This window comes from Bombus pascuorum, chromosome 1 (genome assembly GCF_905332965.1).
Source record: "Bombus pascuorum chromosome 1, iyBomPasc1.1, whole genome shotgun sequence".
NCBI classification, from domain to species: Eukaryota; Metazoa; Arthropoda; class Insecta; order Hymenoptera; family Apidae; genus Bombus; species Bombus pascuorum.
In genome coordinates, this window is record NC_083488.1 from 15,136,160 (window position 1) to 15,151,452 (window position 15,293).

The following is a 15,293-nucleotide window of genomic DNA, read 5'->3' on the forward strand; positions in this document are numbered from 1 at the left end:
CTATCCTTCATAATCGATATTCTTCACAAAGAAAATTGCGTAAGGTAAAATTATCAATTTATTATTAAGGAATCCCTGCATTAAATTTACTTCGTGTTATAAAATAAAGAAAATATGCTAGAAATTATTTCGAGGTAAAGCAACATATATTTATCAAGATTCCTTTCACTGCATACGGCATTAACTCCCACGTGCAAAATACGAAGAAATGAGCATTTCATCACTTCCCCGATATGGATTTGCTTAATACAGCGTCTGAGCTCGGGTGTGAAACTTAAAATTGCGGTCGTCGCGCGTTGACCTGATACTTGTGTATAAACGCCGCTTTGTCAATGGAGTTTTATATAAACCGATGATCTCAGACGAATTTCTCGATGTACCATGGGGCGTGACACATTTTATTTCTTTCACAATGTCTTCGCCGTGGTAACATACATATATAATTTCTTTTGATGTCCTTTCGTTAGAAACGTTATACATGTGTGTTTTCGTAGAACAATTTTGAACAACTCGAAGAAACAATTTTTCTTAACATATATATGTATTTGTGTCCTCAAATTTTTTTGTAGATTTGCCTCAATAGATTGGAAATGTTTATGGATATTTATATTTTTACCTATAACCAATAAATACTACACTTTTGATATTTGTGCATATTACGCGCATTCTGTGTATGTTTGTACTTAACAATTTTTAAACGTCACGTTTTAAACGTGAACAGCGTGTGTAATTATTAATTCGGACTATCAAGATTACCACAACTTCACGCAATTATTAGTTTACGCGGTAAAACTTTTTATTTAATCTCAATAATTCGATATAATTAAAAACTAAATCAGCCTAATGTAACGTCGGATTAAATAATTCTCATTAATGACTGTATTCAAAATCTTCATAGAAACCGGAGTCCATTAAAACGTTTTGAATGTATCATTCGTACTTTCATTGCTCTTCATTTTTCCTAATAGCATCCCTATAATGTATCAGTAGCAAATTTCTCACCAGCTTCTTCGATTTATCTACTTTTGAGCAGTTTCGTAACGTTTGCCGCGCACGGAAGTGTGCTCCTCAGGTTCCGAATCAGACCGACGCCATTATATTTCCGCTTCACGTAGAATTGGCGGCGGGAATGGTACGCGGCCCCCGTTAGAATGAGTTAGAGCCAGCAACTGACCTATCCCATGTTGAACGACCTCGACGAGCTTCGAAGGCCAATGCATCATAATTCATAACTTTATCAGACGTTTTCCGTTACGTACTTACTAGTTCAAAGACGTAGCAGTGCTATCAAATCATACTATGGGCACGTTAGGTTTCTGTTTTTGAGGTGCCAGATTAAGTAGACGATGAAAAAATTGAATTTTTACTCCTCGATTTAATACAATATTTTATTACGGTTTTAATATCATTTAAAATACCAAATGCACTCAGTTCTGTTAGCTGATTTATGCGATGTATTTAATAAAAAGGAAGTTCAAGTAATACCAACACATACATATGAGATAAGTCATTATTCTCTTCTCGTTGTCAATAAAAGAAGAAAGAAATGTGGAACATAGAAAAATTAAATAATATAATAAATTGTTACACATATTTTGTAGATATTCTATAAATATTTTTTGAAAAATTAGCAGCAAGCTGAAAATATTTCGTGAAATATCCATATTTTAAATGATTTAATGGAGTTGTACGTAGTATATAAAATATAATAACATCAAAGCATGCAATTTAATACTACAAAAAGAGAGAAAGCGTTATAGATACATATTTCGTACATACACAAAAATGAAAAAATGTTTTTCTCTATTGCATCTAATAAATTTAGTATTCTGCGATTTATTTCAATTGTATAACGTAACTATATAATATGAACAATATGTTATCAAAGCTTTCAAAAGCGTTCATATTTTTCATTCAATTTAAAACAATTCAGAAACAAAATAAATTTTTAGGAAGTCAGACAGAAAAAGATAACGGTGTAACAGAGCAAGTCCAGAGGTGCCAAAGGACACCAGAATTGTGCCAATTTAATAGGTTCCAAATTATGTAATCGTCAACGTTAATGCTGTCATTATAAAAGATAAAAGTACGTTTGTGTCTTTCGTTGAGTGAAACCACGCTGTGAATTCAATGGCAAACTTAGTTGTTAAGAGATAGGAAGAGAAGCACAATAGCATGTACGGTATCGTTTAAAAGTATCTGGATACTTACCTATTTTTGATAAAAATGTGAATATCTTTAATTATAAAATTATTGATAAAACAAACTGCAAATAATAAATTAAACTTCCTTATAATGATCATAGTTATACATAATAGTACATATATTATAACTAGATTAAATTGATGTTTATGTAACAATAAAACTGGCATTTCTAATTATCAGACATTATAGAATTATTTTGTTACTGGACAAACTATTTATCTTCAGATTTTTCAATTTTTTAACTTTTGAATTATAAGATAAATCACACTTGGTTCTAATTAATTCGTATGTAAATATAATAAATACCATAATAAATACAGTGGTATGCAAATATAAATTTTTGTAAATATTGTATATCATGTTCATTGCTAATTGCGTCTGTGATTACGAACAGATTAATGGCTAATAAAAGTATCAATCAACCTCCACTGCTAAACATCATCCAATATAGAGGTGGTAAATTCACATATCAGTTTTAGACGCCCCACTTTAGGTTTAACATGACCACGCATCCATAGGACCAAGCTCGACATGATCTGCGACCAGTAGCACCTTGACTCATTTTATAAGGTCCTGTCGAGGGTTTGAGATTCGGGATTATGTTGGTCTTGGTCGAATGAGTCCAGGGTCATGTCGAACGTAGTCCCATGCGTCCGTGGTTTTGTTGGAACTGATCTCATGAGTCTTCCATTGCGTGTTCTCTCGACTGATGGTCCTTAGTGAGTGTAATCTTCTATTTTTGGTATTATTCCGTATCGCGTTATGTATTTGTAGAATTTGCTAGGTTAAGTATTTGTGGTTTCATAGACACAATTCAATACTAACTGTAACGTTGATGTGTTTTTAGTTATGATAATTGTTGATTGACATTTCGAATAATTAATAGTTGTGTCTGTACATTTTCTAATGTTTCATTAAGGTTTGAATTATTCCTTTACGTTTAGTTATGTTTTCTGGTTTATGTTTTTTTTATTATGTAAGAATCTCGTTATTAAACTGCTATTACAAAAGGTGAAAAAGGAAAAACGGCGAAAATGTTGAGTGGTCTTAAATCAATGATCAGGGACAGTAGATGATTATAATTAAAGTGAAATGATGAAGACAAGTAAAGATAAAATTCAACGTTAATTTTGTTGAAAGTACTTACGTTCTAGTAATTACGAAAACGAGAATACTGAAACCTGATATTTTGACTGATTTAATAGCTGTACCGTTAAAATCGTCGACGATGCTACATCGTTTTTATGGAGTTCACTATGTCCAAAATTGTTTTCCGATTTCTACATTACTCATGCCAGCTTCGTTTAAAGCTATCGCGTATCAGCAAGTCATGCTCGTAACCTTCGAAATAGAAGAACGTTCGTAAGCAAATTCCAACGGTAGTCGGTGAAATGCGCATCTCGATCAACGATTTCTACGACTATCTGTACGCAGAACAACTATTGCAAACCGCCGCTTTGTTTCCTGCCTGGCTCTCGCTTTAACCTTTCATGCTCTCCCGTTCGATGCGATAAAAAGTTCAATATCGCGCTGAAAAGCTGACTTTTCAAACGGTGGTACGGCGAGGGGTGTATGCAAGTACTTCTCCTGGCATTTCAAAGTAGCGAGGGTCCTATTGACTTTCGGATGGAGTGCGAGCGGAACCAAAGAAAGGTTCTAAGACCTGGAACTGAGAAAACTTTCCTCCTCGGCCAGGTGAAACTTCCCGCCAGCCGGAAATGGAAACTCTCGCGCCTCTGTTCCGCGTTCAGTACGGACGCAGCAGTATCGCGCGCGTGTATGTTTCTCTCTCTTTCTCTCTACACTTTTTGCTGTTTCTCTTTTTCTGCAGTAGCGCTTTTCTGTCGTTTTTAGATTTATTACAATGTTTCATATTCGACGTGAAATGAATGCAATGCGATTTTTGTGTTTTCAGGACGCTGCCAGAACGCAGGTCCACGGGAACAGGCGAATAGCAGGGATGATACGAGGAAAATAGGCGATCTGCGCGACGAACTGCAGGCTGACGATGCGGATCAGTCGTATGTGTAAGTACTTTATGCATATTTGATGCCTTCGATCGAACGTTGTCGGTTATCGAAAGCTTTGTGTACGAGGAAATAGAAACAGACATCAATCGGGCTTGTAAATTGACGAGCGATAGTTTGAACACTTTTAGGACCATGTTTTTTTTAAGATTATCATTTTTTAAAGCATCACTTTTTGCTGTAAAATTACTGAAAATATTTTTCTAGGAAAGTTTTTCTCGGTAAAAGTTCGCAGTAATTTATGTAAATAAATCACGGAGGTTGTACATCGCTGAACAATGACAAGAATATTTTTTTAAAAACGTTTTTTCGGTATAAGAATTTGCAGTGATTTATGTAAAATGATTCATTACAGTTTGAAAGCAATTGCCCCATCTCCCTCTGGAATGTGTAACGCGTGCCTGTGACATCAGAGTTAATGAGCGAATTGGCTCGTTAATTATCAAGGTCGATCGTTATGTTTGTGGAGCAGTGTCAATTGTTTTAAGTGAACTCACTTTCCAATTGATCTTAAAATAACATTTTAAGTATATATATTCCTTTTTATTTTATAGCTTTATTAATCTTGTTACAGCCAAAATTTGTCAAGATAATTTAAATTTTATATTCAATGTCAAGTATATTTTTGGTAGATATATTTTCAGACTTATAAATATTTCAGTTTGCTAAAAATGTGGGATTTCTTGTCAAAAGGGTAGATTGTCGTCCTTTCTAGTTTGTAACCAGATCCTTTCTACTTGGGAATAATGAAATTAATCTCTAACAATACTCTGACGGGTCGATTACCATTTCAAAAATCGACCTTCTAACTTCCTACGGTTGCTCGTATATAATTACGAATCTAGACATTCTTTCTAGATGTATTCTTAAGGTCGCACGTGGTATAAATCTTTGGCATCTTTGGCAAATCTTTCAAAAGTAGCAGGCTATTTGTCTCTAAATGTCATATTAACGTGCTGACACTAATGTGTCTTTTTGAATTGAATTCATTTTTGATTCTTCGCTTTCTATTCTCTTGCTCTCTCCCAAACATTTCTTTTTTCTATTTATAAAATTACTAATTATCTGGATGCACTTACATTGAGAATCCTGTACATTATACGTAGAATACGTTTCATGCTATAATTATCTTTTGCTAGTTTAATAAAAGTCATAGGTTTCGATTAATATCATCAGAAATTTGTCATATCATTAATATTAAAAAATTACTAATTATCTGGATGCACTTACACTGAGAGTTCCATACATTCTACGTAGAATACGTTTTATGCTATAATTATCTTTTGGTAGTTTAATAAAAGTCGTAGACTTCGATTATATGTTAATATCATCAGGACTTTGTCAAATGATTAAATGTTAATGAATACAGAATCAACCATGTACATACATATAGTAATAACAATACATACGTATAACAATCCTGCACTGTGCCTATATTCCTCATATATGGACTTATCTCTTTTTCACAAACTGCAAAACTAACTTACAAATGTCGATACTGATAAGTTGCTGCACCAAAAAAAGAGTAAGACGAAGGAAAAAGAGAGGAAAAGGAGAGAAAAAATAAAGGAGCAGGAAAAGTGAAGGAACGTGTCTCACGTTTCTTGTTTCTGGGCAACAAGTCCTCTTGGCGAATTCAATAAAGTCGATGGAATGGTCACGGAAATCGTCGTTGAAGTAGAGTCGCAAGTTCCGGTGCACGGAGTGGGCATCGAGGATCAAACGGTTGGACTCTGGAGAACCGATAATTACGGTGGTGCACGAAATAAGGGCGGTCGTATTACGGTGGTATTACACACTCGAACTTTCTAATTGATACGTAACACAGTCGAACCGCAGTCATGGAAACCCGGTTAAAGCGCGCACACCACCTAACGCCTGTCTCAATTACACACTAGCACGACTTATAATTACCGAAGCTAAAGGGTCCCGAGAGGATGGAATCGTGCTCGACGTTCTCGTGAGGCGGTGCACGCGTCTTCGTTTCTAAAGGAATCCCAGCTTTTCACGGTATTTTCATTTACAAGTGCTGGAATGTTTAACGACCGTGGTTACAGTTTCCCTCGTTTGTCGTTATTACGATAGTTGGGATGGCTGAGACTCTTTGAGTACGCTTCGCGGCTTCCTATGAAATTATGCATGCAATCAGACCGCTTGGTCCTCGTTGTTGGAACGTTATTGAAACGGAGATTTTTGTATATTTAATAGGATCAGATTCGTCTAACACATTCACTACCTTCTCAAAGGTGTCGAATCATGAAATTCAGAATTTTCGAACAATTTCACAGGAAGACAGATGTGTACCTATTACTTTTTTAATTCTTTAATTCTTCTACAAAATCCCACTTGTTTATAGTAGAAACATTAAAAGAGGTTAAAACTTAAAAAGATACAGAACATTATACATGCCAAAGGGAGAAGGGGCCTATATTGCCAGGTATAATCTCATTTTATTTTGTCGAGAAAGAAAGAGAGAAATAACGGTTGGCTATGTTGTCCATTAGCTGGGATGCGTCTCTCGAGGGTAAAAAGGCGCTCGATGAGGACGGGAGCTCCCTCTCGTCTCGAAACGCGGCAGAGGTGCCGGAGACGGAAGCGGAAACAGCGCCTCGGGCTGACGGAAATAGGGACAAGGTCCTCGTTCCACCAGAAGATGCTTCCAACTCCTCGCTTCGGCAGGGTTTGAATGTCAGTGAGTAAAAACGTTTGCTTTTTAAATCGGACCGAAAGAGCCGCAGGTATGATCGTGTAACTTACGTGCTGTAAATGAAAAGTGGAAATAAAGCTTTACAGCTTTATTTGTTTCCACTCTTCAAAGGTTGCTTTCATTAGTTTCAAAGAATGATTACAGAGGATTGCGTTGATAATTTATTATGAACGCAGTATTGATTCGAATTAAAGCATTTATTGTTTCAGTAGTTTTGACATATTGTAACGCATTAGAAAATTTATGTGTTTGAAATTGTATCTAAACAGGATGAGAAATTAAATATGTTTTTATAATTAATCATTTACAGTTTCCATGAATTATTACATAATAAATAGGTTATTAGCATCTCAGTTGAAATAATAAGTTGAGTTCTATCATTTCTAGGAAAGATTGTTTTGTTTTAAAAATTTTAACAGTTATAATTTTGTCTAAAATCTTTTATAGAGGAGTGAAACGATAGAATAGAAGTGAAATTTTGTCAATAAGTATTACAAATAATATAGATTGGTTATAGATATTTATTATGATTATTATTTAGTTTTTAATTGAAACGTTGCATAATTAGAAGTTCTACATTTTTCTACATATGTAATATTAAATTTCTTTAATTAAAGCTTTTAATGATCAATTTTATATCAAAAATCAGAATTAAAATTTTATTTTATATACCTATTTTTTTTATCTGTTTACTTATATAGATTTTTATCATCCGAGTAATTACATCAAATTAGTACTTCAATGAGAACGTTTAAATAAACAAATAATTGCTACGGATAGAAACCAATATGCATTATGTTACAAATGCGCCTTTTGTTGTTAAAAATAGATTAGACAAATCACTATTGATAAACGTCATCGGAGAAATTAAATATTATTTGATTGCTAACAGAAATTGTTTCAATTTACTGCATAGCGAACGACAGAGTTTACGTTGGAGCATACATAAATTAGTGTGCTCGATTGTGTTCGCGGGGAGGCGCATCTGCTGTGTGCTTCGTCAACGAGAATTATTAATTCTCGTCTTGATTAGTATCGATACCACGAATCAGCCGAATCCCTACTTCGATTACGATGATAGGGATATTTAGATAGAATCTGACACAGGGTTTTACATTTTACAAATAGCTATATACTTCGCAAAGAACACCTTCTAAGACTGAAGACTGAATGTGCGGATGAATGCTAAGTGTAAGCGGATCAGTGTCATTTTTCTGTGTGTTTTGTGCGGAGAGCTGAGTGCAAATGAAGAATCGGTGACGCATGTGGAAAAGATGATGTGCCTAGAACATAGGACAAGCGGATCCGTCAATTGCAATTTTCGACGAGGAAATAAGGGCAACGGTCATTGCTGCTAATTGGTTGGAAACTGATAGGAAAAGTGAGAATTGATTGCCTCCAAACTGAAGGTCACTCGCAAATACGGAGCATTCCCTCGAGTGACGCATGTGGAAATCCTGCGTGTCCCAACGTTTGTTTAATCATTACCGTTAATAAAATCAAGCAGCGCCTTGACTTAAATAATACATTGTAAAAATAAGAAAGTTGACGGAGAACACTAAACCTTATGACGGGCGGATGGAATGAGTGCTAATAAAGATTAAATTTCGAGACGACAGTAACGACTCCTTGGGGATTATTGTTGGTCCAAGCGAATATGTTAAGGAAAGCGTAGATAGAGAAATAAAAATTGGAGAAAAGTGTATAGTATCCTTAGAAAATTAGAAACAGCTATTCTCAAAAGGTTGTTATGGAAATAGGAAAGAATTGTGAAGTACCGTGGATGAAGAAATGGACGAGTGTGTAATGGCTGAGTCGCGATAGGGAAGATAGTGCGTACTTCAACTAGGGAAGAAACATACGGACCAGTGCGTGACAAACGCATCGTTTGCTGTTTTTCAAATTATCATGCATGGAAAATAATTTTTATAGTATAGCAGTTTATGGTGACATTCAATGCGCTGCCATTTAATCCAAAAATAGTCTACTTTGCATACTATTTATTTCCTAATTTATGTTTCCATATTTAAGCGATTAAACTTACATTATTGCAAAAATAATCCGCTTATACGCGCACAACTGCCGCGTCTTAAAGAGAATTAAAAATATCATAAAAACAGTCATAAAATTTGTTATCAATAAAACGTGGGCATTGATATAAATTCATATTTTTAAGAACACAAACAAACATACTGATTCTAACTCGTGATTTATTTCATCCAAATTTCTGAATGGCTGTTTTTATATATTTTTATATATTATATATCATTTTATATATTTTTGTATATATTTTTATATTTTTAAATTTCCCATAAATGCACGAATATCCGCAGTCTAATTATCAAAGATTTAAAACAATTTTAAACGAAAATGACTAAATCCAAGCTATCTATCCATAGCTATCTATGTAAGAAAACTATCCGGATATTAGCAAAAACAAAGTTTTCAGCTCCATTTCACACGTTTACATCGTATTTTCACATAAAACCCCTGGTTTCAGCAGCATCAACGTCTATCACCCGTCGAAAGGGGGATATCAACGACAGATCCCGTAAGAAACGACGTAGAAACAAAGATTCGAAGAACTCCGACGTGGATCGACAGCGTGAGAACACGCAGGAGGTGTACGAGAACGAGATTAGGGGGAAACGAGGTGGTCAAACGAAAAAATCGAAGGATACCGCTGCGAGGAGGTATCGCGTCGAGCGTTGGAGGAGGAGAAAAAACCGCGAACGAAAGCGTGGAAGGAAGAGGTCCAAGCAGAACGGAGAGAAAAACGAGGCGCGTAGGACGTCCAAGTTCAAAAGAAGAATGAACGATGTGCCCGCCGCGCTACTGCTCGGCAAGATCGATGGTCACGTGGCGGAGGACAATGTTTCCGGCTACGACTCCTCGAACGTGACTGGGAGAGGTAACCAGAATCTCTCGAACGGTTCTGACGTTACCTCGCCGTTCAATCTTCAGGACCAATTAACTACCGAGGCCACGAAACGGTCCACGCACACTACATCGCGTTACAAGGTGTACGAAGATACCGTCGAAAGGGAATTCTCGAAGCAGCTTGAAAAAGAGATCTCGCGGACGCAGATGGAAGACCCTGCCAGCTTGGAGAACCGTATCTTGGGTAGTTCCGTGCCAAAATCCTCTCACAAGAATACAGAACATAAAGAGGATGGTTCTACAAATACGAACGAGTCGAAGTTTGGCAACTCGAGGTACGACGCCGATAAAATGTTAGGTTATTCACGGACAGAAGAGGATTTACCTATTTTGGATTTGGAGAACGAGGTGCTGGCGAGGACCTTGAAGGATTACAACGCTTATATGACGTCGAGCTTGAAGTTATCGATGGTACCCAGGCGGGACGAAATCGAGCATAGGAAAACTGGCGGATCGCATTTTCATGGAAAACCCATAATCGACGGAGTAGAGTTCGATAGGTTGGGCGGAAAGAAGAGCACGGAAACGATGAGCAGCACCATGGCGTACGAGGACGATACGAGAGGGGATTTATCATGCATAAACGGGACGTTCGTGCCGGCACCCCTTGCCCGCCATGCACTGATCAAATATGTAAAGTAAGTGGCTTTTAGCATGAATAATTCAACTCATCTCGAACGCCGGCCAGGTACCTGGTTTCAGCCAATGCGATTTCTCTTATGACGATGGATCTTGCGCGCGTATTATGTTCTCGTGATAGAGTAGAGCCAGAACGGAAGTAATTAATGCGAGTTTCATACATCTAGAGTTTTTATTCATGTGTTGGCAAACAATAATTTGGATATATTTCAGTCAATCGAGTTAGATTTAACATTTGTCCGATGAATAGTATAGCTGATTCATTTCCGTTTATTTAAGTGGAAACTTAAATAGGAGTGTATAATATTATTTATTTAACATATTCATAATGCATACATTACATTACCTGCATAAAATTAGCTACATATTGCATTGATTTAAAAATAAAAGCTAATAATTTGAATTGGTTTACAAGATTCTATGTGGTTTGATTAATCAAATGTTCCTTGGAATGGTTTGTTCGTTAATTAATGTTATGGATTAATTAATGATAATTATTATGTTAATATAACAATCATGATCGCTTAACTAAATTGAAATGTTGATTCATTTTGAGAAATTCAAATTATTTTCATTGATATAAGTAATGTTTCATTTACTATGCGAATTGCCGCATATAAGTATTTGCACATTTTCATGTGGATGAAAGACACAGAGTTTGTCAAGTAACAAAATAATAATATAAAGTTTGACTATTATAAACACCAACTTTATTATCGCATGTTGATTCACAAAAATCAATTTAATCATAATATACCATTATATGTAGTTACAATGATCATAATTTTGATGTACACATAATAATTCATAACACATAATTAATATCATAATTAAAGGTTACCTACACTTCATCAAAACTAATATACTTTTGAGCGATACATAGTGAACTTCCAAATATTTTCAATCTTTCGAGGTGTTTAAACTTTCTCGATAATAAAAAGGAAAAATTGATTTACAAACGCGTGGCTTCTATCAGATATATGGAACGAACGTTTCGTTTTGAGCATTTTGTACAAAATCTCTAAGGAAGTGTGCGTTTTTTCTCCTTGGGAGACTCAGATGAAAAAGTCTATAATTGCTGTTCTTGTTGTTCGTTCCGTTTGAAACGAACCTTCTCCGGTTGGTAGCGAAAGGTTCCTTTCAAAGGCTCTCTCTTTTGCCCCTTTACTTTGATCCGTTCTTTAATCGAGCACACGCCTCTGGTCTACGCCGTGAAACGTCCATCCATTGCTGCTTGAAATTTCCACTCCCTTCTCCTCTTTCGTCAGAAAACTGAATTACTGGGACAAGTTCGTAGCCGGGATTGTAGAACCAGAAAAGTTTCGGATCGGGGGTCTCGAACTTTTCAATGCTTCGACGTGCTGGAATTACCTGACAGCGCTGCAAAATATAAGAAGATCGTGAAAGTAAGGCAAGTGACTGTAATGGCAAGTAAATCTCGATTCTATCGAATGTTGAATCAGAAGAACAAGGAAGGTCAAAAGTTTGGAAACGTATTAGGAACAACATTGGAAAAATGATGACGATTCTAAGAAGCAATGAGTGATTGTGAGGATTTGAATGTACCTTGTCCTCTTTCATTATGTAATTTTTATATTCAATATCCTGTTACGTTAAATATTTTTATTGTTATTTTATATTTATGTTTATATATTATTTAATATATATATGTATCTTATTTAAATGTATGTATTTCATATTTCTATTTTCTACATATTTTATTTCTATATTTATGTTCCATAAGTTATTAGAAATTGTTGCGATAAATATTGTCTCGTATATGAAATTTCTTTCACAGTTTAGTTTATTTTATTCACCATAAATTAATTATTTGAATGGTAGAATATAGTAATAAAAAAGTTACGAGTCTGGGAGTGGTTCTTGTAATAATATTTTTCAAAGATTTTTAAATCTATTATGTGTTATACGAGGAAGCTGTATTTCAATTATGTTACTGAATTTGATAGACTTAGGGGTTTATAACGGATCATAAACTCTTTCGCGAGAGTCTACATCATCATGTTGGAAACTATCGATCAGCTATTGTATATCTACCAACAGCGTAAACTTTTGAAGTCGGGGCAGTAACCAATCAGGGAATTAATTTCCACGGGCAACCAATGCAAACAAAAGTTTATTACGAAAGCTCCCTTGTACTTCACTTTCTCGGCTACGAACTTTTAAAGTGTCTTTTCCGCTAGTTTTTTGGAGAAATCAAGGAAAACCAATTTACGTAGGTGAATCAAAGATTAAGTAGTAGATGATGATAAATAATTCTAATCGTGCAATGTAGATAATGAACTATCATGCCATGCACATTATATAAAGTTTATTATATCATTTAGCAAATGTTTAAGTATATTGATATTAAGTATATGATTGCTATTTTTCCAAGATCGTCGATACCAGGCCACGAGTATTTGGAGGCAGATTACGAGTGTGCTCCAGGGTACTACATGGTGAGCACAATAACTAGACTACTTTGCAGAAATCGTCAATGGATAGGGCAACTTCCAAAGTGCAAGATCAAAGCGAATTTTGAAGGTGTGTGTATCGACGCTTCTTGTGACCATGTTTGCAAAGAAGTCGATGGCAGGCCAGTATGTTCCTGTTACAAGGGTTTCCGGTTGGAAGATGATAAATGTATCGGTGAGTTATGCTTGCGTATCTTCGCTTTATCAATTGTTTCCCTTTTATTATTTGGATATGATATAACTAAGCTGTGGATATTTATGTATATTGTATTATTCATATTTTTGCAGACACAGATAAGAAATTGAAACTTGAATATAAAAGAATGCTTTATTCTCAAAATGCAGACTAGTCATAAATCCGTAAATATTCACAATCTAGACGTAATACTTAACTGACCATGTTTATATGTTTTATCTGCTATTCTATCAAAATGTTATTTTTTTATTATTTAGTGTCGCATCAACCGCTTGTATAGGTTATTAACATATTTGCTTGATGAACAAAAACGGCTACTTGAATTCAATATTTAAAATTTTCAATTTTCAATATTACATAGTTGGAATATTTAGCGTTTCAAGTATAAGGTAATCGAATTATAATGCTTCATAGAAATTGTGTGTATCTATAGCTTAAATTGCGTTTATTACACATTATCAAGCATATATGGAACGCTTAACCACATAAATCAGAGACTATATCACGTTCATCTTTGTATTCAGCGTTGCGTAACAAATTGTTTCGAAACGTTAATCTTCCATTCTATTTGCTAGTGATTAAAATGTAAAAAGCTAAAAATCGGAGTATATTGTATGCACGAACATGGACAATTAAGTGTTAAAATATTCTTTAATCTTTTAAGTAGAAGCAATAATCTTTTAATTTTTTAAATTTATGTTCGTTCATTCTAATTTACATATTTTATATTTTACTATAATTTTAGTTTATCGATCAGATGATTTTATTGATTAATATTTCTAGAACAAGCTTTTATAAGATCATTACTCGTGAGAAGCGCAAAACGTTCTCGATGTCGACATGCTGTAAAATAATCATAACATTTTGCGATCTAATAATATTTTGATAGTCCACCGGTTCAAAGATTTCTCTCACGTTTTTATTCCTCTCCTTTTTCTTTCTCTTTTTTTTAAGCGGAATGAATACTAAAACGTAGAAACGATACCGTTTTTCCTCGGAAGACGAGCTGTCGAAGCGGTGAAAAAGAAATGTCTCGAGATGAAATATCGACAGGATACTCGTTGAAATATTGACGGCTTCCGCGTTCTGTAGGAGACAAGTTCTTCCTGTCTGTATTAAAACATCAACGATTTCGTTTCAGAAATCCTTCCTTGTTTGCCCGTGGAATGTATTAGTGTCCGTTTCTTATAAAACTGAAGGGCGATTATAAATTATTATTTCAAAGTTCGTTTGTATATCCTGAAATGAAAGGGAAATTGGATATCGACAATGTCGCACTGTTTTTATTTTTTTTTCAATGTTTCTCGCGTTTATTGCAAGATAGATTTTAATTTCAAAAATGGATTCACAAGCTGTTTTCCGATATTAATCACGTTGGTTCAGTTTAAAATGTCAAAAGAAACAAGGAATCAAGAGCAAATTTTTTAAATTAAAATATTTCTCTCGGGAAATTTCTTTTAATATAAATTATCATTATATATTCGTGATAATTAAACATAAATGGGACTATAGAATCCTCGGGTGAAAATTGTATTAAAAGCGTAGGAAAACACAAATTGAACGAAAGTTTGTTGATTTAAGTTGAATGAGAAAGTAGTTTAAATCAAGCATAAATTCGAATTAACGGACTCTTGGAAAAATTAGCTTGTAGCGAACGGGGAAATATCGTTAATCTAAGCGAATCGTAAAGACAGATAATCCGAATTAGTTAAAAGTCCAGCTTAACCGAGTCTAGTAAAACAAAGTTCCACTCAATTCGACGAGGTATACATGTATATACGTACAAAATAAAAGAATCACTGACTCGAATAAATTGGAGGAACAAGGAATACGAATAGAATGAAACGTTGAAGTAACTAAATTTCTATCAACGAGATTCAGTGCATTTACATATTCTTCGGAAATGTTTTTCCCCATTCAAGGGTTTTATTTTGTCATTTCGAATCACGTTCGTATCATTCCACATCATGTAGATTGCATCAAGTTTTCGAGAAAATTTTAACGAAATAATAAATAAGAAATAAGAGTTATTTATTTAAAAAACAGATTCCTCTTACTATTGAAACGATTATATTTTTGAAAGTAATCAAATAAAAAGTTAAGAA

At 34.7% G+C, this 15,293-nt stretch overlaps 1 protein-coding gene across 3 annotated transcripts in view; it reads left to right on the plus strand.

Moving 5' to 3' along the window:
* Positions 1-15,293, plus strand: part of LOC132906132 (uncharacterized) — a 78,551-nt gene that overhangs the window by 20,822 nt on the left and 42,436 nt on the right. For 2 of the 3 annotated variants that reach the window (XM_060958022.1, XM_060958005.1), the window contains exons 2-5: positions 4,121-4,232; positions 6,737-6,924; positions 9,440-10,517; positions 12,914-13,167. In XM_060958022.1, coding sequence (XP_060814005.1) covers positions 4,121-4,232; positions 6,737-6,924; positions 9,440-10,517; positions 12,914-13,167 — 1,632 coding nt within the window. The remainder of the gene's footprint in view (positions 1-4,120; positions 4,233-6,736; positions 6,925-9,439; positions 10,518-12,913; positions 13,168-15,293) is intronic. The other variant, XM_060958011.1, reaches the window with a different exon arrangement.